The sequence below is a fragment of the Chamaea fasciata genome, unplaced genomic scaffold, assembly GCF_029207755.1.
Source record: "Chamaea fasciata isolate MVZ Bird 193981 ecotype frontalis unplaced genomic scaffold, bChaFas1.0.hap1 SCAF_60, whole genome shotgun sequence".
NCBI lineage: Eukaryota > Metazoa > Chordata > Aves > Passeriformes > Sylviidae > Chamaea > Chamaea fasciata.
In genome coordinates, this window is record NW_027094145.1 from 169,341 (window position 1) to 195,356 (window position 26,016).

Below are 26,016 nucleotides of genomic sequence, written 5' to 3' on the forward strand. Positions count from 1 at the left end.
ATAATGAATTATTAAAAAAATATGAATATCGCCCTAATGCCGATATCCAACTATGACGGACAAAAGACTCTCTAAGAGTTTAAAGTTAGAAAGTGTATGTTTAACTACGATGCCGGGCAGCCTGCGGGATAGCTCCCAAACACACGCGCGCTCACAGAAGATCACAGGGTCTTTTTATCTACAGAAGTATTGAATACCCAAAACACAAATGTATATTCATGACTTTAGTGCATCCCATTCCCCGCTTCGTATGGTAATTAGCCAAAAGCTATTAAGCATGCGTGGTTTGTTCTTTGAAATGGGTCGGTGGTCTTTTTTATGGGGCGGGGTCTCAAAATGATGAAGTAAGTGAGTCTTCTTTGCTTTGACTTTTTAACCTTTTAGTGTTGCGTGACAACTGAATCCTGTTTTCCCAGGAGTATTTGATTTATGAATTCATTGTCCTTCTTGAAGCCTATTGATTAGTCAGAATACACAAACATAAGTTGACAGGCCCCATGATTTATCAGTTCCTTAAATCCGGCTTCTGCTTATCAAAAGGGAAGTCTATCTGTCTTACTTCAGCAATATCTGGTTCAACTAAAATCTTTAATTCTTCAAAATGAATGTTTCAGGAATGGAGCTGGAGCACCGGGAGAGGCTGAGGGATGTGAAGGGGCTCAGGAGGGACCTCCGTGGTCTCTACAGCTCCCTGACAGGAGGGGCAGCCAGGTGAGGGTCAGGCTCTGCTCTCGGGTGACATGGTGAGGCAGAAAGGCTCCCAGAGGAGGTTTAGGTTGGATCTGAGGGAAAATTCCTCCTGGAAAAGGCAGTCTTGGCCCAGGCTGCCCAGAGTAGGGGGACTCCCCATCCCTGGGGGGGTTTCACAGCTGTGTGGATGTGGCACTTGGGGACGTGGCCAGGGGTGACCACAGCCTTTTCCAACCTCAGCCATCCCCTGATCCCTTTGGGACCAAACACCAAAAACTCCGGGTTAAACTGTGCCTCCCCACCCCGGGGGGCTTTCCTTGGCCTCTCCCCCCAGCCTGCATCCTGCCTGCCCTGCTCTTCCCTCCCTGGAATCCTCCCCCTTTTCCTCTCCCCAGGTGCCGGACGGAGCGCCCCCTTCCCCCCGGCAGGACTCTGGGGTGAGTGGTGACCCCCCCCGGACACTCCCTGACCCCCGTGTCCCCATCCCTGCACCCCAGACCCCCCCTCACCTCAAACCTCACTCCCCCCATCCCCCCCCCGCTCGCCGGGGCAGCGGAGAACGCGGGGGCGGGCGGGATTTGGGGGGGCCGAGCTGGGAGGGGTGGGGGACAGGGCAGGGGGGCGCCGGGGAGGTGAGGGGGGCAGAGCAGGGGGGCATTGAGGGGGTCAGGAGGGGCCTGGGGGGGGCAGGGGGTGCTGGGAGGTATGGGGGGGGGGCACTGGGGGGCTGGGCACAGTGGGGACGGGGGAGGCACAGCGGGGACAGGGGGGCACTGCCCGTGTCCCCCCATCCTGTTCAGGTCCTGTCTCCCCCCCACGCCCCCGGGTCCCACCCAGGAGGGGAAGCAGCATCTTATCTTATCTTATCTTATCTTATCTTATCTTATCTTATCTTATCTTATCTTATCTTATCTTATCTTATCTTATCTTATCTTATCTTATCCTATCCTATCCTATCCTATCCTATCCTATCCTATCCTATCCTATCCTATCCTATCCTATCCTATCCTATCCTATCCTATCTAATGTAGTCTAATCGCCCATCTCTACGAAAGATTTAAAGGGGTCGACCACAAAGTCCATGACATCCATGTTGGGCAGCGAGGCCTGGATGTTTTCAGCCCCTTGCTCCAGGAGGCTGCAGCTGGGGAGGAGATTCTCCGGTGTCTCCTCGTTCCAGGCAACCTCCAGGAAAGCCATGGCCGTCAGGTTTTCATCCAAGCCCGGCGTGGTGAGGCCGGGCTCGGCGGGGATTTGCTGCTGCTCTTGCTCCCCTGCCGGGCACAGGGGCAACACTTCAGCCAGGGTGGAAGGTGGCAGCTCCAGGTTGTCGAGAGCGAGGAAATCTTGCTCCAGGGAGGGGATGAGCAGAGTCTCCCAGTCAATGCTGCCCATCAGTGCGGTCAGCTCGTGCGGCTCCTCGGGGTCGCCCGGGGCATCGCTGGGGAGGCAAGAAGCCTCGGCCACCAGGGCTGTGGGGCAGGGCTCTGGGAACTGCTCCGGGAACTGTTCTGGGAACTGCTCTGGGACCTGTTCTGGGAACTGTTCTGGAAACTGCTCTGGGACCTGCTGCAGGAGCTGCTGCGGGAACTGCTGCCCCTCCTCGTTCCCCACGGGATCGCTGTAGAGGTTGCTCCCAAACTCCTCGAACTCTTGGAGCGGCTGCTGCAGCTCCGCGCCCACCTCGAGGCTGCCATGGGCCGGGCTGGGCGCACGCTGAGCTGCTGGCTGGGCTCGCTTGCTGGAGGCTGGCGGGATTTGCTCTGGAAACGCCCCGCGGCCCTCGGAGCTGCTGCTCTTGGGCCACGTGGCGTATTGAGGGTGAAACTTCCAATAGGCGCCTCTGCCCGACTCCCCCTTGTCCCAGGGAACTTTGACGAAGCGCTTGTTGACGCACAGGTTGTCCTGGATGGCGCTCTAGATGCAAAAGAGAACAAACCCCAGGGTTGAAGTCCTGCCAACGGCTCCTACCTGCCAGCTGGGATGAGCGCGGCAGAAGTAGCTGAAGTTGTCGCGGATCCACTTGCAGATGGCGGCCAGGGTGAGCTTGGGCTTCCCGCTGGCTTCCACGGCCATGCAGATGAGGGTGGCGTAGGAATAGGGCGGCCTGACGTGCGGGTTGGTTTTGTAGTCGACGTCCTCGGCGGCCGGAGGGGACCTGGGCACGGTCTGGGGCAGGGACGCAGTCACCTCGCCTGCGCTGGAGGCGGAGGAGGAGGACGTGGCCGTGCTGGGAATGTCGAGGAAGTCGCAGAGCTCCTCGGAGGTCAGGGGAAAACCCGGGCTCTGGAAGTCCACCAAGCTCACCAGGTTCTCCCAGATGCTGCAGCGATCATTGGGATCCTCGGAGATGGGAGGCAGGCCGAGGTCGGCGCCCGTGAGATTGACCAGCCACAGCAGGTTGGGCTCCTCGCGGCGCTGCTGCTGCTGCTGCTGCTCCTGGCTGGAGCTGGATTGCTCCTGAGCCTCGAGCACGGGGCTGGGGCTCGCCATGGCCTCGGCGCCGGGCAGGGCTCACGTGGAGGCAGAAAATGCATGGGGCAGATGCTGCAGGGAGAAGAGGCAGAGGGTTGAGGTTCAGCGAGGAGCAGCACCCGGACAGCGCCGGGTGTCCCCGGTGCCGCTGGGTGGCACGCGTCCCCGGGGCGCTGGGCGCGGGAGCCACAACGTCTGCCCTGGGAGGGGCTTTAGCAGCCTCGAGCCTCGGGGAAATTCCCTTGAAGCCTCGCGTCCCCGGGCCCCCCAAAGCCAACCCCGCCCAGTGCCTGGCGAGGTTTTGGCCGCAGAAAGAACGAAAGAAAATCAACATCCCCTCCCCGCCCTCAAACAACACGAATCCAGTCCTGCCCTCGCACCAAGCAAGGCGGTTTCTCACACCTGCCACAGGTCAGGACGGCACCTCAGAGTCCGACACCTCCACCCTACGGACCCTAAACCACTCGTCCATCCTCTCCCGCCCCATCCTATCCCATCCCCGCTCCCTTCGCTCTGCTGCTGTTCGCCATTCCTCCTGCCCCCGGTCCCCCAAACTAACCCGGAGCAGGGATCCACCCCAAGCGCGGCGTCCCTCGGAGCGACCCGGCGGCTTCAGCCTTGGGGAAATGCCGTGCGGGGGACGCGGCCTTGGCTCCGGCCTTGCAAAGCCGGGATGCCGGCGCTGCTTTTGGGCCAGGAGACCGAGAAACAGAGAGAGCCAGAGCGCGGCCGGAGTGCAGCAGCTGCCGCTGTGTGGGCGGGAGTAGCTCTGGGGCAACGGCAGCGCTGCCGAGCCTTGGGCTCGAGGGGGACGCTGCCACCAACGGGCATTTCCCCGCCCGGCCGCTGAACGGGCTCCTCTGGCGCCGTGCGGGGCTGAGCCCAGCCCCCGCCGCTTCCCGCAGCCCCTCGAGGGCAGCCCCCCGCGCCCCCCGTGCCCCCCGAGGCCCAGCCCCGCGGGCTGTCGTGGGTCAGGAGAGGGACAGTGGGTTTTGGAAGTGCAGGAGGGCACAAGACATGAGAAAAACAATGTGTGGGGGAAAAAAGAAAAACCCCCCAAAAAAAGGGGGCAAAAGCAGGGCGGTGCCCAGGGAGGCGCCGTGCCCAGAGCCGGCAGCCCCCAAAGTTGTGTTCTGACCCCCAAAGCCGTGTCCTGCCCCCCAGGGCTGTGTCCTGACCCCCCCCGCCAGAGCTGTGTACTGGCCCCCCCAATCTTGTGTCTTGCCCCCATGTCTGTGTCCTGGCCCCCCAGGGTTGTGTCCTCCCCCCACCCAAGAGTGTGTCCTGACACCCCCCAAGGCCGTGTCCTGCCCCCCAGGGCTGTGTCCTGCCCCCCAATGTTGTGTCCTGCCCCCCAAGTCTGTGTCCCGCCCCCCAAGGCCGTGTCCTGCCCCCCAGGACAGCTCTGCCGGCTGGAGCTGTGGAGCTGCTGCAGTGGGGATACAAAATCCGGGCTCTTGAGCTTTTTTCCTCCCGTTACCTTCAGTGTGGGAGCCGCCCCTGCTGCCCTTTGTGGACTCGATCTTTCCTGAGCTAGCTCTCCTCGAGGGAAACTTTTCGACAGTTTTTCTTTTTTCCCGAAACAACAAAAAATATTCCTTTCCCATGACAACAGGTGTCGTTTGCAATTTCTGTCACTCAGCCAACGGGAGAGGTGTCAGCCCTATGGGCCAGTAACGTGGGGGATTTTTAGCTCAGAGTGTTATAAAAGGGCTGAAAGAATTGTAAAATAAAACCTCCTGACTGGAGTCAAGCATCTTTATTTTGTGTCCAATCTCCACAGCCGTTCATTGGGATGCTGGATCCCTGGAGGGTTCTGAGGGAACACGGAGCTGAGAAGGAAAGTGCAGACACCAGGGCGGGTGGGGCCGTGCCAGAAAATTTGGGAATTTTGGGGAAAATTGGGAATTTTGGAAGTAAAATTTGGGGATTTTGGGGAAAATGGGGAATTTTGGGGGATATTCAAGAATTTTGGGGAAAATTTGGCAATTTTGGGGGTAAAATTTTGGGATTTTTTTTCATTTTTTCCTCCTTTTTTGTCACTTCCTGTTTGCTCCTCCTTGGCCACGCCCCCTCCAGTGCTCAGCCAATCGCTGCTCTCGCTGCTGCGCCGGGTGGGCGTGGCCGACCCTCAGCGCTTCCAGGTGGGCGTGGCCTCCATGGACTCCGCCCAGGCCGCCATCTTGCTCCCGATGTTGCATGACGTCACCAGCAGCCAATAAAAACAAAGAAATAAAAAGTGGGTGTGGCTTGTTCTATGGTGGGCGGGGCTTGACATTATTGGGATTTTCCCCCAAAATCCTTTAAAATTTTGGGGATTTTTTGGATTTTTTGTGCGCAACATAGAAAATTTCGATGAAATTCCGAAGAGTTTTTCAAAAAAATTCCTGGAATTCACCCAGATCCTGAAATTTCACCCGAAATTCCCGAATTCAACCCCAAACCCCCCCAAAATTCCCAAAATTCCCCCAAATCCGTGAAAAGTCCAAAAATAATCCCCCCAAAATTTCCAAGTTCTGTCAAAAAAATTCCCCAAATTTCCTGCCCGATTCCCAAATTTTCCTCCCAAAATCTCCCAAAATTTCCCCCCCAAATTCCCAAATTTCCCCCTAAAAACCCCAGAATTTTCCCCTCAAATTTTCCTGCCAAAATTCCCAATTTTTTTCCCAGAATTCCCAAATTTTCCCCCCAAATTCCCAAATTTATCCCTGAAAATTCCCGGATTTTCCTCCCAAAACTCCCAAATTTTCTCCCCAAACTCACTTTTTTCCCCGAAATTTCCCCCCAAAACTCCCAAATTTCTCCCGAATTCCCAAAATTTTCCCCAAATTTTCAAATTTATCCCTGAAAATTCTCGGATTTTCCTCCCAAAACTGTCAAATTTTCTCTCCAAGCTCACTTTTCTCCCCAAAATTCCAAAATTTCCCCCAAACACCCCAAATTTTCCCCGAATTCCCAAATTTCACCCTAAAAATCCCCAAATTTTCCTCCCCAAATTCCCAAAATTTCTCCCCAAACATTCCCAAGTTTTCCTCCCAAAACTTCCCCAAATTTTCCCACCCAATTCCCAAATTTTCCTCCCAAAATTCCCGATTTTTTTTCCCACGTTTCCTCCCCAAATCCCCAATAAAACCTTCACAACTCCATTTCCGGCCATGTGGGCGTGGTTTATTGACGCTGTGGGGGGAGCTTGATGCTGATTGGGCCGTAGGGGCGGGGCTGCTCCACTTGCAGCCAATGGGCGGCACAGAGGTCTGGGGGAAAGGGGGCGGGGCTTCAGTGGGCAGAAAATAAGTGGGAAGAGAAGTGGGAGGAGCTTAAGGGGGTGGGGTTATAGCAGGGATAATGAAAGTGGGTGGGGCTTGTGTGAGTGGGGCTTAAAGTGGAAATAAGCGAGGCTTAAAGGTAAAGGGGTGGGGCTTAAATGGGTGTGGCAAAACGGGAGTGGGCGTAAAATCGGGTTGAGGAAAGTGGGCGGGGCTTCAGTGGGCGGGGCTTGAATGACAAGTGGGCGTGGCGTAAAGTGGGTGGGGGATAATGTGGAGGGAAATGAAGAGGTGGGGCTTAAAGCATGGTTTAAGGGGAAGTGGGCGTGGTTTAGGAGAAAGGGGCGTGGCCGAAGCCCACCCAAGCTCGGCCACCAGGGGGCATGGCCAATCCGGCTGAGGATGGCGCCAAGCTCCGCCCCTTCCGGGGGCTGGGCGAGGTCAAGGAGCAGCCTGGGAGGGGGAGGAGGAGAAATTTGAGGAAAAATTCCCAAAATTCCCTGAAAAATTGCCAAAAGTTCCAAAAAAATTCCCCCCAAAATTAAAACATTGTAATAGAAAAAATCGGGAAAATCAGGCAAAGTTTGGTGGAATTTTGGCCAAAATTTAATAAAAATTTAATTCAAATTTCATTAAATTTCAATAATTTGTTTTTTAAAATTTGTTAAAAATTGATCCAAAGTTCTGACTCAAAAAATCGCGAAAAATTTCTCCAAAAACACCAGAATTGAACTTGACGAAAATCATCCCAAAAAAGTTTAACAAAACATTCCCTAAAATATTCCTGGAAAATCAGGAAAAAATTCCCGAATTTTTCCCCGATTTTTCCCAAACTTTTGATGGTTTTGCAATGAATTTTTGAAGAATTTTGATTCAATTTTTTTACCAAATTTCTACAAATTTTTTTCTTCACAATTTTTCCCCAAATTTTCCCGTTTTTTTCCCAAAATTTTGATGAATTTTGGACAAATTTTAAAACAATTTTGACAAAATTCCAACAAATTTTCACCGACCCCCCCCAAAAGATCTCAAAAAAATCCCAAAATTCTCCCCCATATCCCAAGAAACTTGGAACTATCCCCAAAAATCCCACAAATTTCCCAAAATTCCCAAATTTCGCCCTCAAAATTTCAGGATTTCACCTGCTGAGATCGAGCGTCGGTGGCTCCGGAACTTCTGGAAAGACCTCGGGGGGCGGGGCCGGAAGGGGCGGGATGGTAATGAGGGAGAGAAGTCGTGACATCATCAGGACACGCCCCCTTCTTGACATTCTCACCCTGAGCTCATTTTGTGTTTAAACGGTGTCATGTCCTTTTTAAACCACGCCCACATCGGGTTTTCACGCCACCAACTTCCTGTTGAAGCTCCTCCCACTCATTAGGGACAATTAAAATTGCCAGAATCTCAACGTCCGGATTTCTCCGCCCACTTCCGGTTTAAAGCCCCACCCATTTCCTGTTTACACTTACACACTTCCGGTTTAAGCCCCGCCCACCCGGCCGCCATTTGGGTTTTTTCTTTCTGTATCTCAATTTTCCTTTAAAGTTTTCCAAATTTTTTTTGTGGAATTTCTCCCCATTTTTGGTTTTTGGTCCCACCCCGACTCGAGTTCTGCTTAGGCCCCGCCCACTTCCGGTTTAAGCCCCACCCGCTGTTGGCCGCCATGTTGGTTTTTTCACCGTTTTATTTTATACATTCTGTCTGGAATTTCTCAATATTTTTACGATTCCTTTGGGAATTTCGCCCCATCTTTGGTCTTGGCCTCGCCCCCGAGTCTCGTTTGGGGCTCTGGCTCCTCCCACTTCCGTTTTAGGCCCCGCCTCTACGTGGGCTCCTCCTCCAGCGGCTCCAGCGAAAGCTCTGAGGAGGGGGAGGGGCAGAATTAGCGAAAAATTCCCAAAAAATCCCAAAATTTCCCCAAAATTTTCTCAAAATCCCTCAAATTTCCAGACATTTTCCTGATTTTCCTGAAATCCCCCAAAATTTTCCCCCAAAATCCCCAAAAAAACCCCAAATCACCAAATTTCACCAAATTCCCAAAAATCTCCCAAAATCCATAAAAATTCTCCAAAATTTCCCCCAAATCCTCCAAATTTCCCCGGAAATTCCCAATTTTCTTGAAAATTTCCCAAAATCCCTCAAAATTGTTCCAAAATTTTCCAAAAAATCTCCAAAATTTCCCCAAAATGTCCCAATTCCCAAAAATTCCTCAAATAATCTCCCCAAATCTATTAAAATTCCCCCAAATCTTCCAAATTTCCCCAAAAATCCCCAATTTTCCCTAAAATTTCCCCAAATTACCTAAAACCACCAAAATTCCCCCAAATTATCCCAAAATTCCCCAAATTTTTCCCGAAATTCCTGATTTTTCCCCAAATTTTTCCCTAAATTTTCTCAATTTTGGACCCGAATTTTCCCAAATTTTCTGAAATTTTTCCCAAATTTCACCAGTTTTGACCCAAATTTCCCAAATTTTGGCCCAAATTTCCCAGAATTCCCTATTTTCCAAAAAAACCCTTTCCAAATTTCTCCATTTTTGACCCGAGTTTCCCAAATTTCCACCAAAATTTCCCAAAAGCTCCCAAAATCCTCTTAAACTTCCCATTTCCCCCCAAATTTCTCCAAATTTCCACCAAAATTTCCAGAATTTTTCAGAAATTTCCCAGGTTTTTGCCCAAATTTTCCAAAATTTACAATTTTCCCCCAAAATTTCTCCAAATTTCTCCAATTTTACCCCAATTTTTCCCAAAATTACCCCAAATCCTCTAAAATTTCCCATGTTCCCCCGAAATTTCCCAAATTTCCACCCAAATTTCTCCAATTTCCCCATTTTTTGCCCAAATCTGAGGGATTTCCCCCCATTTCCTCACGTGTGGGGAGGGGCAGCTCCAGCTCCGGCGCCTCCTCTGCGGCAGGAGGGGAGGGGAAAGAAAAAGTCACAGAAATCGTCAAAATTGACCCAAAATTGACCCAAAATGAACCAAAATGTACCAAAAATGATGAAAAGACACAAAGTCGTTCAAAATTGACCCAAAATTGACCCAAAATGGCCGAAAAATGACCCAAAAATATTCAAAAATGAGTCAAAATTGTCCAAAATTGACCCAAAAGGAGCCAAAACCACCCAAAATGATAAAAAAGATCAAAAATGTCAAAAATGTCCAAAATTTGGCCCAAAAGGAGCCAAAAATAAGAACATCAAGGTTTGAGAAGCTTGACATAGAAAGAACAGCTGAGAGAAATGTTCTTGCTCAGCTGTCAGAAGAGAAGGCTCAGGGAAAGCTTTACCACCATATCCCAGTATTTAAAGGGTGGCTACAGAGAAGGTGGAAAATCCTTTTTTTTATATGGACTCCCATGGAAAAGACAAAGGATAATGGATTCAAATCACTTCTGGGGAGATTCCAGTTAGACACAGGAGTAAAATGCTTCGCAATAGGAAAAATCAGCCATTGGAAAAATCTCCCCAAGAAAGTGGTGGATTCCCCAGCACTGGGCAATTTTAAGATTCAGCTGGACAGGGTGCTGGGTCACCTCGTCTAGATGTTTTAAGCTACAAGAAAGCCTAAATTTTTTTAATTTATTTTTTTAAAAGAGATTTGAATGACAGAGAAGTACTTCTTAGTGCCTTATTTCTTAGTTCTTCCTAGGCATGAAGATTACTGGGCTAATCTTAGGGACAGAGGGACAAGGGGCAGGGAGATGATGAAGGCGGTATGATCATGATTGCCCTGTCTCCTCGCAATCTCCCACATAACAAGTGTGCCTACTCTGATATGCAATGCTGAGTGCTTTGGCAAGTGGATTTCTTGAAATCCCACCACATCCCACCAAATCCCACCTAATTTTCCTTCTCCTTGTAAGAGCAACCTCTGATCCACCCAGCTTCTGCTCAGGCTAGAGCTAGGGGCTGGAGGTTCATGTAAGCCAGGAGAAGCCTTTCCTCTGACTTTAGTAGGTGGTATCTAAAGCACTGAGAGAAAACTCAGCAGTCCTCAGATGTGTTTTTCACTTTTGAGAATGCTTAGTTTAGCAGACAGGATCCTAGACTTAAATACAGATGATTTAGACTGAAACACTGTCACAGCCAGATGCCAAATGACTTAAGGCAAAATAGCCGTGCTTCAGCTACTTCTCTGTGAACAGAGATAATTATTCCCTGCTGTACAGAACATGTAACAATAAAATCCATCAGTGATTTTCTGCACTTCAATAATAAGTACAACAATTTAGGCACTAAAATAGATCAGATTAATTTAGTTTTTGGTGAAAGCTTAATTGCACGGCATTGGGAACACCTGAGATCACGTCTGACTAGCAGCATAAACCTGCAGCAGTCTTGAGGATGAAGTGTATTTTCCCATGAAGATAGAGACATGGAGGTGGGAAACAAAAGTTGAAGAAAAGGGAAAAACACCTTGTACAGAAGAGAAAGAGGAAAAAAGGACAAAGGAAAATGAGAATAGGTTGGAAATGGGAGATGAAGTGATGTACGTTCTCGGCTGCAGGGCAAAATTCAAATACTTTAAAATACAAATGCATCAATTTTATGTATCAAATCTCAGCTTTTTGCATAGCTCCCACAGCCATTTCCTGAACTTGTATGAAATAAACTTGTGTTACTGGTTCAGCTGTGGGTAATTATGCCCACAAGAATGCTCAGAGGCCTGGAGCGCCTCAGCTATAGGGTCAGGCTGGGAACTGGAGTTGTTCATCCTGGAGAAGTCTCTGGGGAGACCTCAGAGCACCTTCCAGTACCTAAAGGTACAAGAGAGTTGAAGAGGGACTTTTTACAAGGGCACGTTGCGATCGGACTCGGGAAAATGGCTTCAAACTGAGAGAGGACGGGTTTAGATTAGATATTGGGAAGAAACCCTTTGCGAAGTGCTGGCACAGGTTGCCTAGAGAAGTTGTGGATGCCCCATTCCTGGAAGGGCTCAAGGCCAGGCCGAACGGAGCTTGAAGTAACCTGGATTAGTAGAAGACCCCTCCGACCTTCCTCCCTCCTCCCGGGCCGCGATGGCGGCGCAGCGAGCGGCCGGGCAGCACACGCCCCGCTCCGCCCCTGAGGGTCGGGGACCCGCCTGGGCGGGGCGGGATGGGCGGCCCGGACCCGCCGGCCCCGGCTGGAGACGGGCCTGGCCTCCGGGGGCGGCTGCTTCCTCTCTTCCCGCCCGTGCGCCTCGAGTGAGCGGCCGGCCCTGCTGCCCGCGTGGGGCGGCGCGGACGGCGGGGAGGAGACCGGGGTGAGCGCTGCTCTGCGGGGATACAGGGGCAGGGGCCGGCCCGGGGTGAGCGCTGCTCTGCGGGGATACAGGGGCAGGGGCCGGCCCGGGGTGAGCGCTGCTCTGCGGGGATACAGGGGCAGGGGCCGGCCCGGGGTGAGCGCTGCTCTGCGGGGATACAGGGGCAGGGGCCGGCCCGGGGTGAGCGCTGCTCTGCGGGGATACAGGGGCAGGGGCCGGCCCGGGGTGAGCGCTGCTCTGCGGGGATACAGGGGCAGGGGCCGGCCCGGGGTGAGCGCTGCTCTGCGGGGATACAGGGGCAGGGGCCGGCCCGGGGTGAGCGCTGCTCTGCGGGGAGAGAGGGGCGGGCGGTGGTCTCTTCGCTTTCCCCCGGGAAAGGAGCCGGGGCCGGCCCGGGGTGTGCGCTTTGCTGAAGGGAGAGAGGACCGGAGGTGGCGCGGTGGCTGCGAGCTTGGCTGGAGGCCGTGGGACGGGGCTGTCTAATTTTATTCTGAGTTATTCAAAATGACTTAATTTTAATAGCACCTGTTTAATTAGTTGCCGTTGTTGAAAGCGCGTTACTGGTGGAGTTGGTTCGCAGCGTCCCTTCAAAGACTACTCTGCTTTATTAGCAGCTTCGTTTTGGTTTGTTTTCTCCTATACTTTTCACTTAAAACAATTATATTGCGTCTTAGCATTTGGAAGGCAGGTGCTGAAGACACCTTTCAGCAGAGCCCAGGGCACTGCTTCCCCTCGGGCAGTGCCTCCCCTCAGGCTCCCGGGCATGAGGAGCCCAGGAGTGCAGCCTGTGCTTTTTGTTACTAAAAACTTCTTTAACAGAAGCACAGCGAGGTGTCTCCTCCAGTAACACAGCGAGCTTCACCTGCAGGTGTTGATGGTCACTCCCGTTTGTCGGTGTGATCCTCTCCTAAAGGAATTTTCATCAATCTGCAGTATTCATTGTTGAGTTCTTTAACGCAGAAAGTGTTTTGCTGTGCAAATAGAAGAAATAGATGGTAGAGAATTAGCCTTCCAAAGTGAATGCTTAAATATATCTTCAGAATATGACCCAAAAATGCTTTCATTTGTGTGCCTACCTGAATTAATCTTTAAATCCATGCTTTTGCAGTTACCTGGCTGACAGCCACCTTTGGTTATACTCTAATGGTAACCTTTACATGATGGCAGAACCACTTAATCTTCAACATAATGAAGTTGCAGATGCAGATTTAAGCAGCAGGGTCACAGGTACAAACTTACTGTTGAAAACTTTTAGTTTTGAGGCTGAGTTTCTGAAATATCTAACAAAATCCAATATTTTGTAAGCAAACAGTAGAGGGTGTTTTTGGCAAATGTAGAAACAGTACAGAAAGTTTTAACAGCAGCACAAGTGCAATAACGAGAGACTTTGTCCTAAGCTTGACAGAGGTATCTTGATTTTATTCTTCTGTGATTGTGTATATGCTTTATTATTGATGCACATCATTAGTATGAGTATAGCTTATAAATACAGCTACTAATTATCCAAACTTCTGCCTGCTGAAATGTCTCAGAAACTAAAAAAACCCACCAGGATAATTGAAGTGTTAGGGAATTTGGACTGATATGTGGGAGTTGGAGTTCCTTCAGCAATGTTTCTTGCTTCTTAAGTGCCTCAGTACTGTCTGATCCATGGTCTCTTACTCCAAGCTGGGGAGAGGGGAAGGCTTCACTTTGGGAGATCTGAACTAGCTTTATGTAAAAACACCTTAGGTCTGGAGAGCTCATGGAGTTTGATTTCATGTCAGGCAAGAGTTATAGTTCAGGCAGAGTTTACAGGATTAACTTGCTTCCAGGTGGGGAAAAAAAAGGCCATGTAAGCTTTGTGCTGTCTCAGTGGAGACCTTCGACAGGCCTGCCAGGCTGGGACAAGATGTGAATGGCATGTGTAGCCTAGAACAGAAACAAATTCTTTGTAGCTGGATGAGTTGCCCACTTATAAAGAGAGTTCCTACTATACTGATATGCAGGCTTAGCTGAATGTCTTCTAAAAATTGTTTGGTAAAGAAAAAGTCAGAGGGTTTATAAGGCACTCACTGGAAAGTCAGAATCTCTGCTTTCAGAGTGTTTTGTTTCTCAGTCTTGAGTGATAAGCACAAAAGGTGAAACTGTTGTTTTAGTAATACCACTGATTGCATTACTGAACAAATGTGGTATCAGAATGAAAACAAGTGACTTCCAGAGTGTGTCATGGTCCAGGCATCTCCATTCACTCAAATGGGCTGGCAGAATAGTAGGAGTAGCCAAGAGCCTTGTTTCTTCCTGCAAATATTCCTTAACATAGGCATGTGTTAGCGTTGTTAATCAGATCCCTTTTGCAAATACTTCTGCTTCTAGGAAGTTCTATGGAAGACAGAACTGGTAGAGAGAACTGCATAGCTGCATCTGATAAAGAAAATACTGTGAGTTATTTCACTTTATAGTTGCCCCAAGTGTTCTGAGCATTTCTAGATAGAAGGAATTACCAGCATGTATTTCTCCTTCTAGAACTTAGAAGTTTTGTCTCCTTTTGTTGTCATATTTTTGTGTATTAGAATATTTCTACCCCAACGGGCAGCTTCTTTCCAGTAAGAATGACTTCGAGTTTTTCTTCCACAGGTGTCACATTCTAATTGGATAAATGGGAAGCCAAAGAAATGGCAATATTCCAAGGGTGCCTTTTCTGTTCGCTGTGATAAGAGTTTCTTGAGTTTATTAGTACCACCCCGTAAAGGGGGCACTTGCCGTCGTCGTGGTCTGTTTGGTAAGTGCTGTCCTGTAGTCTGTGACATACTGTACATTTATCAGTGAAACTAGATCAGGTTTGCTCAGGAATGTCTTTAAATGGATGTATATTTTTAACTCTCAGACACAAGTACAGACTGTTCAGAACATAGTTGGAGTAACAGAACTGACAAGCAGAAGACAGCATTTCCTTATCAAAAGTGGTGGGTTTTTTTCCTTGAAAAAAGAAGTAGAAGGAATTTGGGACATTTGGGGCAACAATGTCTGATAGCTGTATGTGAATACAAATGCCTATTTTTATTTGCTTAGAATTGCAGGGAAGTTGTTTTTGTAAAGCAGTTATTTAAACAGTTGTTCCTTCCAACACGTGTTTTGCTCAGACTTCTCATCTTTTTTGTTTGTTCTAGGGAAGTTCAGATGTTCACAGTATCTGCAAACATACTATTGCTCTGCAGATTGTCAGAAAAAAGACTGGCCAACACACAGAGCAGTTTGTGATCCCATTAAACAGAAGTAAGTTTGTTGGAAATTCTGCCAAATAATCTTCACAGAAAGACCACGTCCTTCCCACTACAACATAAATGACCATGGGAAGGCACTGTTACAGTAAAATGTCCTGCTTATTCTTAGGCTAGAACTGCATTATCTTATGCCTGTCATTATTACATATTACCTTATTTGTAATTCTGCATTATAGTGAATGAGGAATAAGGGGTGGCAAAAATCACATACTATGAACACAGCCTTTTATCTGTTTGCAAGTAGATTGTATTATTGATGCTACTTGTCAGTCTTTGGTTCTTCAAGTTGACATGTTTTTCTTTGATTACAGTTTAAGTAATAGCAAATCCAAGACAGAAGTTTGTCTTAAGGTATGGAATACGATTTTGACTATGTCTTGAATGGATCTGCTGTGAGTGAGTGACAGTGTGCTTCATTTAACCTGTATGGGAAATGAACAAGTTCCTCCTTTTAGAAAGATCAGTGCTTCAAACGAAAAGTTACTGGGGGACGCATTCAGAAAATTGTTACTTCTAGAGCTCTTAGAAGCACTTAGAATACAGATGTATTGTGTCCAATTCAGAAAACTTCTGGTGTCTTGTTTCTGTGACAAAATCATGAGCTGACCTAGAGCCTTGGACATTTATTAGAGAAATACATTTAATGTATTTTACAGTAACAGATGCAGGTAAGCTGTTGTTCTTTGCTGTGGAAGGAACTAGATGACACAGTTCTCCTTTGTAATGTGTTGAAATCTCTTGATCTTACTTTGAGCCAAACATTTCTTCCAGTTTTCCTATGAACTCTTCTGCAGGATTTGATTTTTCTTCGTGTTTTCTTGGGATCACATCTATGAAGGTGAATAAGTTTGCAAACCTCCAACTAGCCTGTAGAACTCCTTTGTCATGTACTTCTTTGACGTAGCTTATTCATCTGTTTAACTTTTTGAAGGAATTTAGAAAGGAAGCTACATGTCATGGGACTTCTGTTAGCTCATCCTGTTAGTTCCTGTTGTGTGTGTGCTTGTGACTGGGTTCTAATGAAACTGATCAACTGATGGTGAGGGCCCTTTTACCAAATGGTTGCACAATATGAATAAAAAATTTGCAGTCACTTTATTTTCAAAGAATGAAAGGGGCTTTTTTATCTTGTTCACCTTTTGAAGCTCTCAAAAGTTCTGTAGAAGAGAGCTCAGATTGCATGTTGAATGATATTAAGGTGCGTTACATTAAATTAGACTTTTTAAAAATGGATGCCAGCAGATAAAGCAGCAGCTCTAATCTACTCTGGGGTGTTAAGGTTACAGGAAAGCAGGTGGAATTCTTTTCTTCTCATTTATGAGAGTGTTATAACTAGGAATTTTAGCTGAGTTGTCCTGTAAAACAGGTGTGAGGAGGTGAATGTGTGAGTCTCCGGGAGAATGTGTGAGTCTTGTTCTTCATTGATGTTCAGTGTATCTTTGCAGAGTTTCTTGAACTTCCTTACTCTAAGGAGCTACAGCTGAACAGCTTCATATTAAACATAACTTGTACTTGTTTTAAATAGGGTAGTTCAACTTCTGGGGATTCTTTATTTTTACCTTAATTTGCCAGTTCTTTGGAAGAGAGTGCAGAAGGTAGTTGAATTGATTGCACTTCAAGCCCCACTTGAAGCAGCTTTAATATGCAAGGCAATATTTCTGAAGGCCTTAATTATTTAGTCACTTAGGGGGAAATAATCTACTATCCCCTCTTGTTCCAATTATAATTATTTCCAGTCCATTAAGTGTTTCTTTTCCCATTATGTTCCAAAAGGAGAAGGATGTGATGTAGGCATTGCCAGCTTTTTTTTCCACAGCTCATGAGAAAGCGCTATTCACTAACTGGTGTTGATATATTACAGGAGGAAGTGAGGTTGAGTTTTGCTGTAGATGTTGTTCTTCCAGATTCTCGTAAGTGCTTGATTGTGTGGGTAAAAATCCTACCACAATAAACAGCCCTCCCCAACACCTGTAAAAGATGAGTGCTTTTTCTTTTGCCCTCCTCCCTCTTGTCCCTTTCCCAACCACTCCCTTGACTTTTTTTTTTCAATTCTACTTTATTTCACCTTTCCATAAAATGTCAGTGCCTGAAATACCTTGCTAAGCTTACATGAAACTTGAGAAACTCCACTACAAAAATGCAAACATCAGAAAACTAAAAAAATCAAAGCAACATAATGGTATTGAAAGTTAGGACTACGGCTTCATGCATCAGGTATGGAGTATGTAATAGCTGAGAAACCCGAATTTACAAAGACATCTCAACTAAATCATTCCGTACTCAGTATTGTAAATAATGAGGTAAGTTACGAATCCTTGTGTCTGAAAAGCTATGATCAGTTTTTCAGCCCACAGTCTTTAGGGGCTGCAGGTAAATGTTGATTGTTACTGCTTTGCTCATTTTATGAAGTCAGACAGTCTTGGAGCTGTGAATGTGCTCAGAGAACTCAAGTAGTTGAGCTGCTCTGAAATTACCTTTGTTTTGCATTTTAAACACTAAGTGCTGAACAAATAAGTAGAACATGCTCACCTTGTGATAGGGATATAGATCTGGCTCAGGGGGTGGTTCTGAAGTGAAACTAGCTGATGGCTATTTTGTATGATAAATCATTTATTCTTGTATCTGTATTTTAGAAGACTGCCTAAATAAAGTTCCCTTAGAAATGAAGCCTCCTTTAACTTCAGGATGTGATGCCAGAGGAGACTCTCCAAACGGTAAGCAAGCAAATCAAACTGAACTTGGGGAATTTTAAGTCCTTCTGGGCTGCATAATATTCTAGCTGCTCACTAGCATCACTTCAGACTTAAAAATGTTGGCTAATGGAGCTTCCTTCAGGTCACTACTGGCATTAGCTCATATATATTTATATAGTACATAACATTTGTATAGTGGTTATTATGTGAGCATTAATTTCATAATAGGACAGGAGCTATCAAAATCCAAAGTATCAATAGAAAGAATAAACTATTCCAGTATGTTTATATTTTCAAAGTCAGCTAGCTTTTGACTGGCAACCTTTTTTTCTTTTTTATGTGCAGTATCAGAAAACCATTCGAAGGGAAGTGCAAAAAAATTCCCCGAGGATGAAGACTCCTCTCACTGTGCTGATTCAGTTGCCAAGTTTGTCTCTTTAAGTATCGGAGATGAATTTTCTGGTGTGGTTTCTCACATTAAAATCCTGACACCTTTTTTTGTCAGCGGATGCAAAATGCCCGTAAGTGATGGGTTGGAAATGGGATGTAGAATTCCTAGTATGGCATTTTTCTCTTTGGTACGCAGTGGCTGGAGGAAGGTGATTTTTTCATCTGTGTCCATGTGCAGCCTTTTAATTCTGGGTAATCAGTAGCAAATTGTGTCCTTTGGGAAGAAGTGGCCTACCTCATCATCTGCCTGTTGTTGGAAGAGCTGTCTTCCTTGGTTTCTTCTTGGCATGCCTCCACTAGCTTGCTTTCAATTTGCACTGGCATCAACTTTGTCACTTTGCCGAAAAAATCCATCACTGGTTTTCCCTGTCTGTTCCCTGACACACATGAGGGCTCTCTCTTGGATGTTAATGATTGAGGAGCCCTAGTCTGATCAATGCTAAACATTTGAAATAATCTCCATTAGATTACAAGATGTTCTTCCAGGCTTTGAGCTTAATTATTTTATAATGATTGCAAGACAGACTGTGTTCCAAACCCTATGTGTTTTAACATCAGGTCAACTTGCTGAGCTTGAAGCATCTCTTAATGAATACTGTGACAAATTTCCCAGTAGTCCATCTTTCCGTCCTGCTGCTGGCAATGTGTGCTGTGCCCAGTTCACAGGTAAAAATGGAGTGCAAATACTAAGTTATGTCACTTAAATTTATTACCAAAAAGATGCATTTTGTAATTATGTTCAGAAATGTTTCATATAGAGTTTTTTGGTTTTGGTTTTTGGCTGTGGATAATGCTTGGTAGTGATTTAAAAACGATATCTGTAAAGTACCAAATTTAAAATGTCCCTTTATTGAGCAAACTCTTAATACTGGATTCAGATTATTTGGAATAGAATGGAAAATTTGTGGTTTTTATGTTGCTAAGTACTATTTCCCCAGGGTTGGAAATAAGTATATCTTTGACATTTCAGTCCCCAAAAGAAGCACAGAACAAATGGGATTATATGTAATGATGCTGCTCTGATAGACTACTTCTCAAAATGCTACTTTGCCAACACCTGGTAGTCCTGAGCTGTTCTGGGATGGATGTATTTTTATATTGGCCTGTCAAAAAAAGTAAAATTGTGTTCTCAGACATTACATCTGTATCTTCCTTTCTAGAAGATGACCTTTGGTATCGTGCTGCTGTTACAGCTTATGCTTCTGAAGACACAGTTTTAGTGGACTATATGGATTATGGTAATTCTGACTTTCTTCCACTGACCAGACTTCGTCCTATAATTCCAAGCTTAATGGACTTGCCAGCTCAAGCCATAAGATGTAGCCTGGCAGGTATGAAAGTTTCAAACTAGACAGGAAAACAACAAGTGGTATTACATAACCATCACACCTGTAGTTATCTCACATTGAAACATGGGGAAGGATGGAGGTAATGGTAGGCATTATTTCCAGAATTCTTAACTTTTATGGCATATCTGCGAGATGCGACAAATATTTCAGAATGTCCTTGCAGTTGTTGTACCTGTCCACACATTGATGAGAGTTGGACTGACCTCAAACCTTTCCATACTATGTGACTTTCTAGATGTAAAGCCACCCTTGGGATCATGGACCTCAGAAGGTATTTCTTACATGAAAAGGCTGGTGAAAGACAAAGTGTTGACAGTAAAAGTAGTGGATAAAGAGAGTTCTGGATCTGTGGTGGAGCTTACAGATGCATCAGGTACCCCAGCAGTAAATATATCAAGCCTTCTCATCAAGGAAGGCTGGGCAGCTGAGAAACTGAGCATGGCCCTACCAGCAGCCAGAGGGAGTGATGATGAGCAAGCCCATGGTGAGTATGAACACATCTTGCTGCACTGGCATTATTTAACCTCCTGCTAGAGTGGGCACAGAGAATGCAAGCTCTTGTCTAGTAAACTTTTCAGTCTGGCTCATCAAGTCCAGCCTTCACAAGTCCATAAGCTTCTTTCAGGTGCCTGAGTATAATATACAGTGTCAATTTCTGTGACCAGTCTTTCTAGTAATCTTTTTTGCTCTTCCTCCTTAGATTGTTTCCAGTAGCCTTGGTGACAGTAGTTTCCCTCTTCTATGCTCCCTACCCAGTTTGCAGGAACCAAGGTTCCCCAGTGTCCCTCTTGCCCAGGCTGCTGCCAGCTAGTCTTTACCTTTCTGTGTGGTTACTCTTCCCTCTTATCTATGGCTTGCTCTTTTTGATAATGAAGAAATGCATCAAACAGCTGGCATGCTTTTCTTACTTGGTTTTAGTCTGCAAAGAGGCTCTCACTGGTAATTAGTCTGTTGGACAGTTTATAACAAGAAATTCGAGGATGGGAATAAGCATTTGGGATTATTTTTTTTTCCTGTAAAAGTTACTTTAATTTCTTTTAATTCTGTGCTTTTCTCTGTCCTCTCTAGAGGACACAACGAACAAAGGAATGTGCAAGTGGATTAAATTAACTCTTAACCAAACACTCAGTGTCATAGTATGTACAATGTACAATCCTGGAGAATTCTACTGTCAGATTTCAAACAGCCATGGTAAGTTTATTCAGCTTAATTCTGTCTGATTTGTCATTTATTATAGTTCTAATGAACTGCTATGTCAAGTCAGCTTACAGCACAAAGGCTTTCCTCTGGAGTTTTTATCTAAGAATACAAGTGGAGTGACAAAGAAATTGGATCATGGTATTGAAATCTGAAAATGTTGAAGATAAGCAGTAGAGGAGAGTGAAAGAGTTACCATAACCTAGCCAAAGGATATCTTAAATTGTATTTCACTGAAAGAGTGGCCAGGCATTGGAATAAGTTTTCCAGGAAGGTGGTAGAGTTCTTGCCTCTGGAAGTGTGCAAGAGGCATCTGGATATGGTACTTAGGGGTGATAATGGTGGTGCTGACTTAATGGTTGGACTAAATGATCTTGAAGGTCTTTTCCACCCTTCATGATTTATTGATTCTGTTAATAAAAGCAAGTAAGAGAAATGTTCCCTGTGCCAAGACAGTGTTTACTGGAGCTCTCTTCTAGTACGCTCTTGTAATTTATAAAAACTTAAAGAGATCTAATAATGAAAGTGCAGCCATTGAGATGTGACTTCCTATTGGATTAGTTAAAAAGGAATCTTGTTTCTCTATCAGAAGCCTATATAAAGACTTCTGATTGCCACTGGCCTTTTAAGTGCTAGAAAAGGAATGTGACAAAATTCAGTGGCTGAAGAGGGAGCTAAAGGCATTCAAACAAAAAATATGGGGTAGCTCTTAAAAAGTCAGGGATGTTTGTTCATTGGCTTACATAGTCAAGGAATGCATTTGAAAGTTAACAAGGAAACTGTAGAGTGAACAGCATTGATAAAATTTAAGTCAGCTCATTTCACTGATCTCATCTTGTTTTTTCAGAGTTACTTGCTCTAAACTCACTTAACAAATCGTTGTCTGAATACTGTCAGAAAACACCTCCAGATGTTTTTGAGCCTGAGATTGGAGACCTTTGCTGTGCTTTCTACTCTGGCAAGTAACAGACTTAAAATGCTTTTGTTTTTATAGGGTGAGCATGAAAAATTAGCTGATAGTTTACATTGGCAGAGGACAGCAAAGAATTTTTTTTATTTACTAACAAGTGAAGGCTGGTAAACTTAGCAAATTTGTGAAGTAATTATTAATCTTTTCTTTAATCTTTTCTAAAATTAGAGGATGGTAACTGGTACCGTGGGGTGGTGCAAGATGTCACTTCAGATGGGAGTGTTCGAGTGAGCTTTGTGGACTATGGCAATACTGAGGAGGTACTACTGGATAATATCCGCCTGATCTCATCCTCGTTCCTGAAACTTCCATTTCAAGCCATTAAATGCTGGCTCTCAGGTGAATCCTGTGAACTTTCTCTTACAAGGGCTCTTGCTTTTAGAGACTTGCTGCTTTGGGGGAAGGAGGTGGTGACAGGGAATACTCTGCAGAGCTCTGTAATTCTGTAGTTTTGGATTTGTTTGTTTGCTTTCACTTCTCTGAACTCCTGCCAGTTCTCTGGAGTGATCTCCATGGATTTCACTTACTGCTTCACTGGTCAAAGGGTGCTTGTTTAGCACTGCGTCATCCTGTAGTGCTTTCTGGTTTTTGGTTGTTGCCCTGCTAGGAGTAAATGTGCTTTTGTTCAACTTTACTTCTCAAAATTTTTGAAGGCAAGGGAGCTAATCTGTTTTAATGAAGCAAGTTGGCCTTTCAGTTCTCTTTCATTTGGCACTGTACTTGTATTTGTACTTGTATTTGGCTGTTTCTCAATGCTCTGCAAATTCCTTTTCCACACCATTCAAAATTCTGCAGAATTTTTCTTTCTTTCTGATGTAGTCTGTTTGGTTTAAAAATGAAAAATATGGAAACAGGAATAAGCTCAAAACCTCATTTTGTTCAAGTGTCTTTTGCAGTTCCCCCACCCACCCACTCTTAAAACACATAGGTTTTGTCTGCTTCTTTGATAAAAAGGTCTGATTATACTGATTCAAAAACAGTTTTACTGGTGTTGTTTGTGCTAAGGATTTACTTGGTTGAATCATAAAATATAGAAGATGAAACTTTGGAGTCCTGAGGAAATGTTGGCATTTAGAAAAAATGAGGAGGAGGGAGAGCAGTTAACAGGATGAAGGACAATGTGTTGCCCTAGGGTAGTAAAAGTGGCCTTGATATTTCAGGGTATGCTCTAAAGAAATTTTTTAAAGGAAATTATAATGCTGAGGAAAATTAATATTAATGAAGGGAGATATTTTAACAGTTATTTTACTTCCTAGGTATAAAGCCTGGAAATAGCAAATGGAATCCAGAAGCTACAAAAAGATTTCATATGTACACTTCAGGCTTAGAGCTTCAAGCCACAGTAACTTCTATTTCTGAGGATGGGGCAGGTGTAGTGCTTACTGACAATTCCACAGATTGTCCAAAAACGATCAATGAGATACTAACTTCAGAAAATCTGGTTGTAAAAGAAGTTCTACATGATAAAAATAAGTTCCCAGACAAGTCTGTTGACCAAAAAGGTAATTAAAGGAATGTTAACTTTTACATTTAAAAAGAATTTTCAGTATTCCAGCCTTTAACTGTTATTTTCTTTTTTAACTACAATTAATATCAATGCATAGTTTTGGTTATATTGTCAGTTTTTACAGTTGAACACCAGCTGCCTTGCAGGTGGCATTACAGACAAAAAGAGAAAGGTAAAAATAGCTGTGTTTGTCTCAAATGAAGGTTGACTGTGGGAATCAGAGAATTAGAAGTTTTCTATGACTGAAACTTTTCTCATGTTTGCTTTTCAGGATCTTATTTTTTCTGAGGTGTTTTTTACTTGAGCTGTTTTTATATGCCAACAGTTTATGAGCAGCAAAGTTAGGATAATTTATCTTGGTTTAGATTTGTCTTCCTGAAGAGAAGATAATGTATTTGTGTCTGAAATTGAAAAACTTATTCTAAATATCAAATAACACTTCCTTAAAATGTATGTATGCTTGGTGGACAGTGATAACACTGCATTTTCTTGCTATTTCTATTAGCAACCTCAGTTGGGCACTGGAAGTCAATTGAATTGGCTGTAGATGAAACCATGTCTGTCTGGGTAACAGAAGTTGTAAGCCCAAATTTGTTCTATGCTGTACCAGCTCCAAATAAAGGTAAGAAAAAGTGTTCATTGCTCCTAGTAGCAGTAAGAAGTCACTGTTACAAGCTAGTTAATAAAATGAATGTGTGTGGTGAACTGAACCGTGTGGAAATGTATCTTGGGCAGGAGGAAAATATAAAAAAATTATATTTTATATCAAAGGTGGGAGCAGGGGGGCTTAAGTATGCTCTTCATTGTACTGAGATGTGGTTAGTGAATGTGGGTTTTTTCTCTAGGTCAAAAGAAGCTCCTTAAGGAGCTGATTTCACTGGAGGACTATTGTAGATCTTGTAACAAAGAGCCCTTCCTACCAAAACTGGGTGAAGCCTGTTGTGCTCAGTTTTCAGGTGAGACAATCGTTTGTCCTTCCATTTCCTTGGCCAGTGTAAAACACAGCTTTCATTTTTGCTTTAGACAAAGGAAAAACAACTTGAAAGTGCTTATGGATCTCTTAACTGTGCTTCTTGTCAATTGGCCTTTTATATATCCACCACAGTATTTAAAAATTTCTGGAAAACTCTATGGTTTCTTATTCTCAGGATAAACTGTGTTTATAAGATGATTCTTCAGACATGACCATTCTTGTCCCAATCTTTTCAGGCAATGGCAATTGGTACAGGGCTGTTGTTCAGGAAGTTTCCCAAGCTGCAGTGAAAGTACTGTATGGAGACTATGGCAGCACAGAAATTTTACCCCTTTCAAAGGTGCTGCCAATCACAGATTCCTATTTGAAGCTGCCTTTTCAGACAATTACATGTTCACTTGCAGGTAAAAAAGCCTCCCCAAAATAAGCAAAAAAAACCCCACCCCAAAAACCCCTGACTGGTTTTCTTGAACATTATAAATTTCATATAATTATAACATAATAATAATAACATTATAAATTATACCACCAGAACAGGTGGTGGTGTTCATTCCTTAATACTGGTAAACAAAATGATGATCTTCTGAAATTGTATATTGGTAAACATGGTAAAAGCTGGTTTAGAAAACATGATTTTAGTTCATCATGTCTAGAATTTAAGCTATTTGTATTAGGAAAATTTAGCATCATATTTTCCAAAACATGTACGTACGATTCAAGTTAGAGCTTAAAGGAATTATTTATACAACAAACTTGATTTTCCTTTTTTTGCAGGAATAGAGAAAGCTGAGTGGTCTCCATTAGTGCTTGACAAGTTGAAAAAACTATTATTGAAGCAATATGTCACAATTACAGTGAAAGGGATTAATGGAAATGTTAACTTAGTCACAGTGGAGAAACAGTTTGACAATGGTTCTGTGAATGTAGCTGACAAACTGCTAAAGGAGGGTTTGGTCAGGTCCTGCAGTGCTGAAAACTCGCACCCTGCACATCAAGGTACATACTTTAGCTTGATTACTTCAGTTTACTTATTCTGAAGGGCTTGTAAGCACAGGGGGTGGCTAAATGACTTTCTGTTCTAAAAATCCTGGACAATGCTACATGTTACCTCTTAAATTAGGGAAGGAATGTACCTGTGTATTTTGCTCATTCACTTTGGTTTTTGTAGGTAACGGAGGCGAGACCAGCTGCTGCTGCACGGAATTAAAAGTGCAAGTAAGATTCACTCCAAGCAATACTTTCTTTTTAATGTTTCCAGAGTTCAAAAGAAACCCTGTGTAGGAAGAAAATGGGAGTAGGAGGAGTAATAGCTACTGAAACATGGAAGTTTCATGAAATGTATCCTGACACTTTTTCTCAGGGTTTTTTTATATACAGTAGTAATTAGAGCACTCTGAAGCTGCTCGATTCCTGATAGCCACAAAAGGGATCCCAGAGCTGCAGCAGCCCAAGCTCCTCTCCCCTTTGCTGCGTGACTTCCTGAGCTGCTGCCTGCAGAGAGACGAGGCGCGGCGCTGGTCTGCCAAGGAGCTGCTGCAGGTAAAATGCCAAGGGGCTGCAGGGGAAACAGTGTCCCAGGGACGGGCTCCTCCTGCACTGAAGTGCAAGGCATCAGGGGAGCCTCCTCCTCCTCACCTCCACTCTTGGTGCTGTTCAAATGAGAACAGTCAGGAATCCTAGACTGGGCTGGGCTGGCAAGGGCCTGTAAGGGTCATCTGCTCCAAGTGCCCTGCAATATGACCAGGGACCTCTTTCAAGAGATCAGGATGCTCAGACCGGAGATATTTCCAGGCCTGGGGCATTTAGCAGCTCTTGCAGCAAGCTGTGCCAATGTGGCCCCACTGTTGCTCCTTAGACCTACTCTGACTCAATCCCCTTTTCATTGAAAAAAAGATTACCCTGCCTTTGGGGCTCTTAGCTTGGAAAGTAATGGTTCA

At 45.1% G+C, this 26,016-nt stretch overlaps 1 protein-coding gene and 1 pseudogene across 1 annotated transcript; one reads left to right on the forward strand and one right to left on the reverse strand.

Moving 5' to 3' along the window:
- Positions 1-1,722: 1,722 nt before the first annotated feature.
- LOC136304236 (forkhead box protein J1-like) lies at positions 1,723-3,183 on the reverse strand. Its single transcript, XM_066207852.1, has 3 exons — positions 2,662-3,183; positions 2,257-2,607; positions 1,723-2,184 (listed from the first exon to the last, which is right to left on the reverse strand). Exons 1-3 carry the CDS (start codon positions 3,181-3,183, stop codon positions 1,723-1,725), a joined length of 1,335 nt encoding a protein of 444 aa, XP_066063949.1.
- Positions 3,184-11,537: 8,354 nt separating this feature from the next.
- LOC136304237 (tudor domain-containing protein 1-like) lies at positions 11,538-25,494 on the forward strand (annotated as a pseudogene).
- Positions 25,495-26,016: the final 522 nt, after the last annotated feature.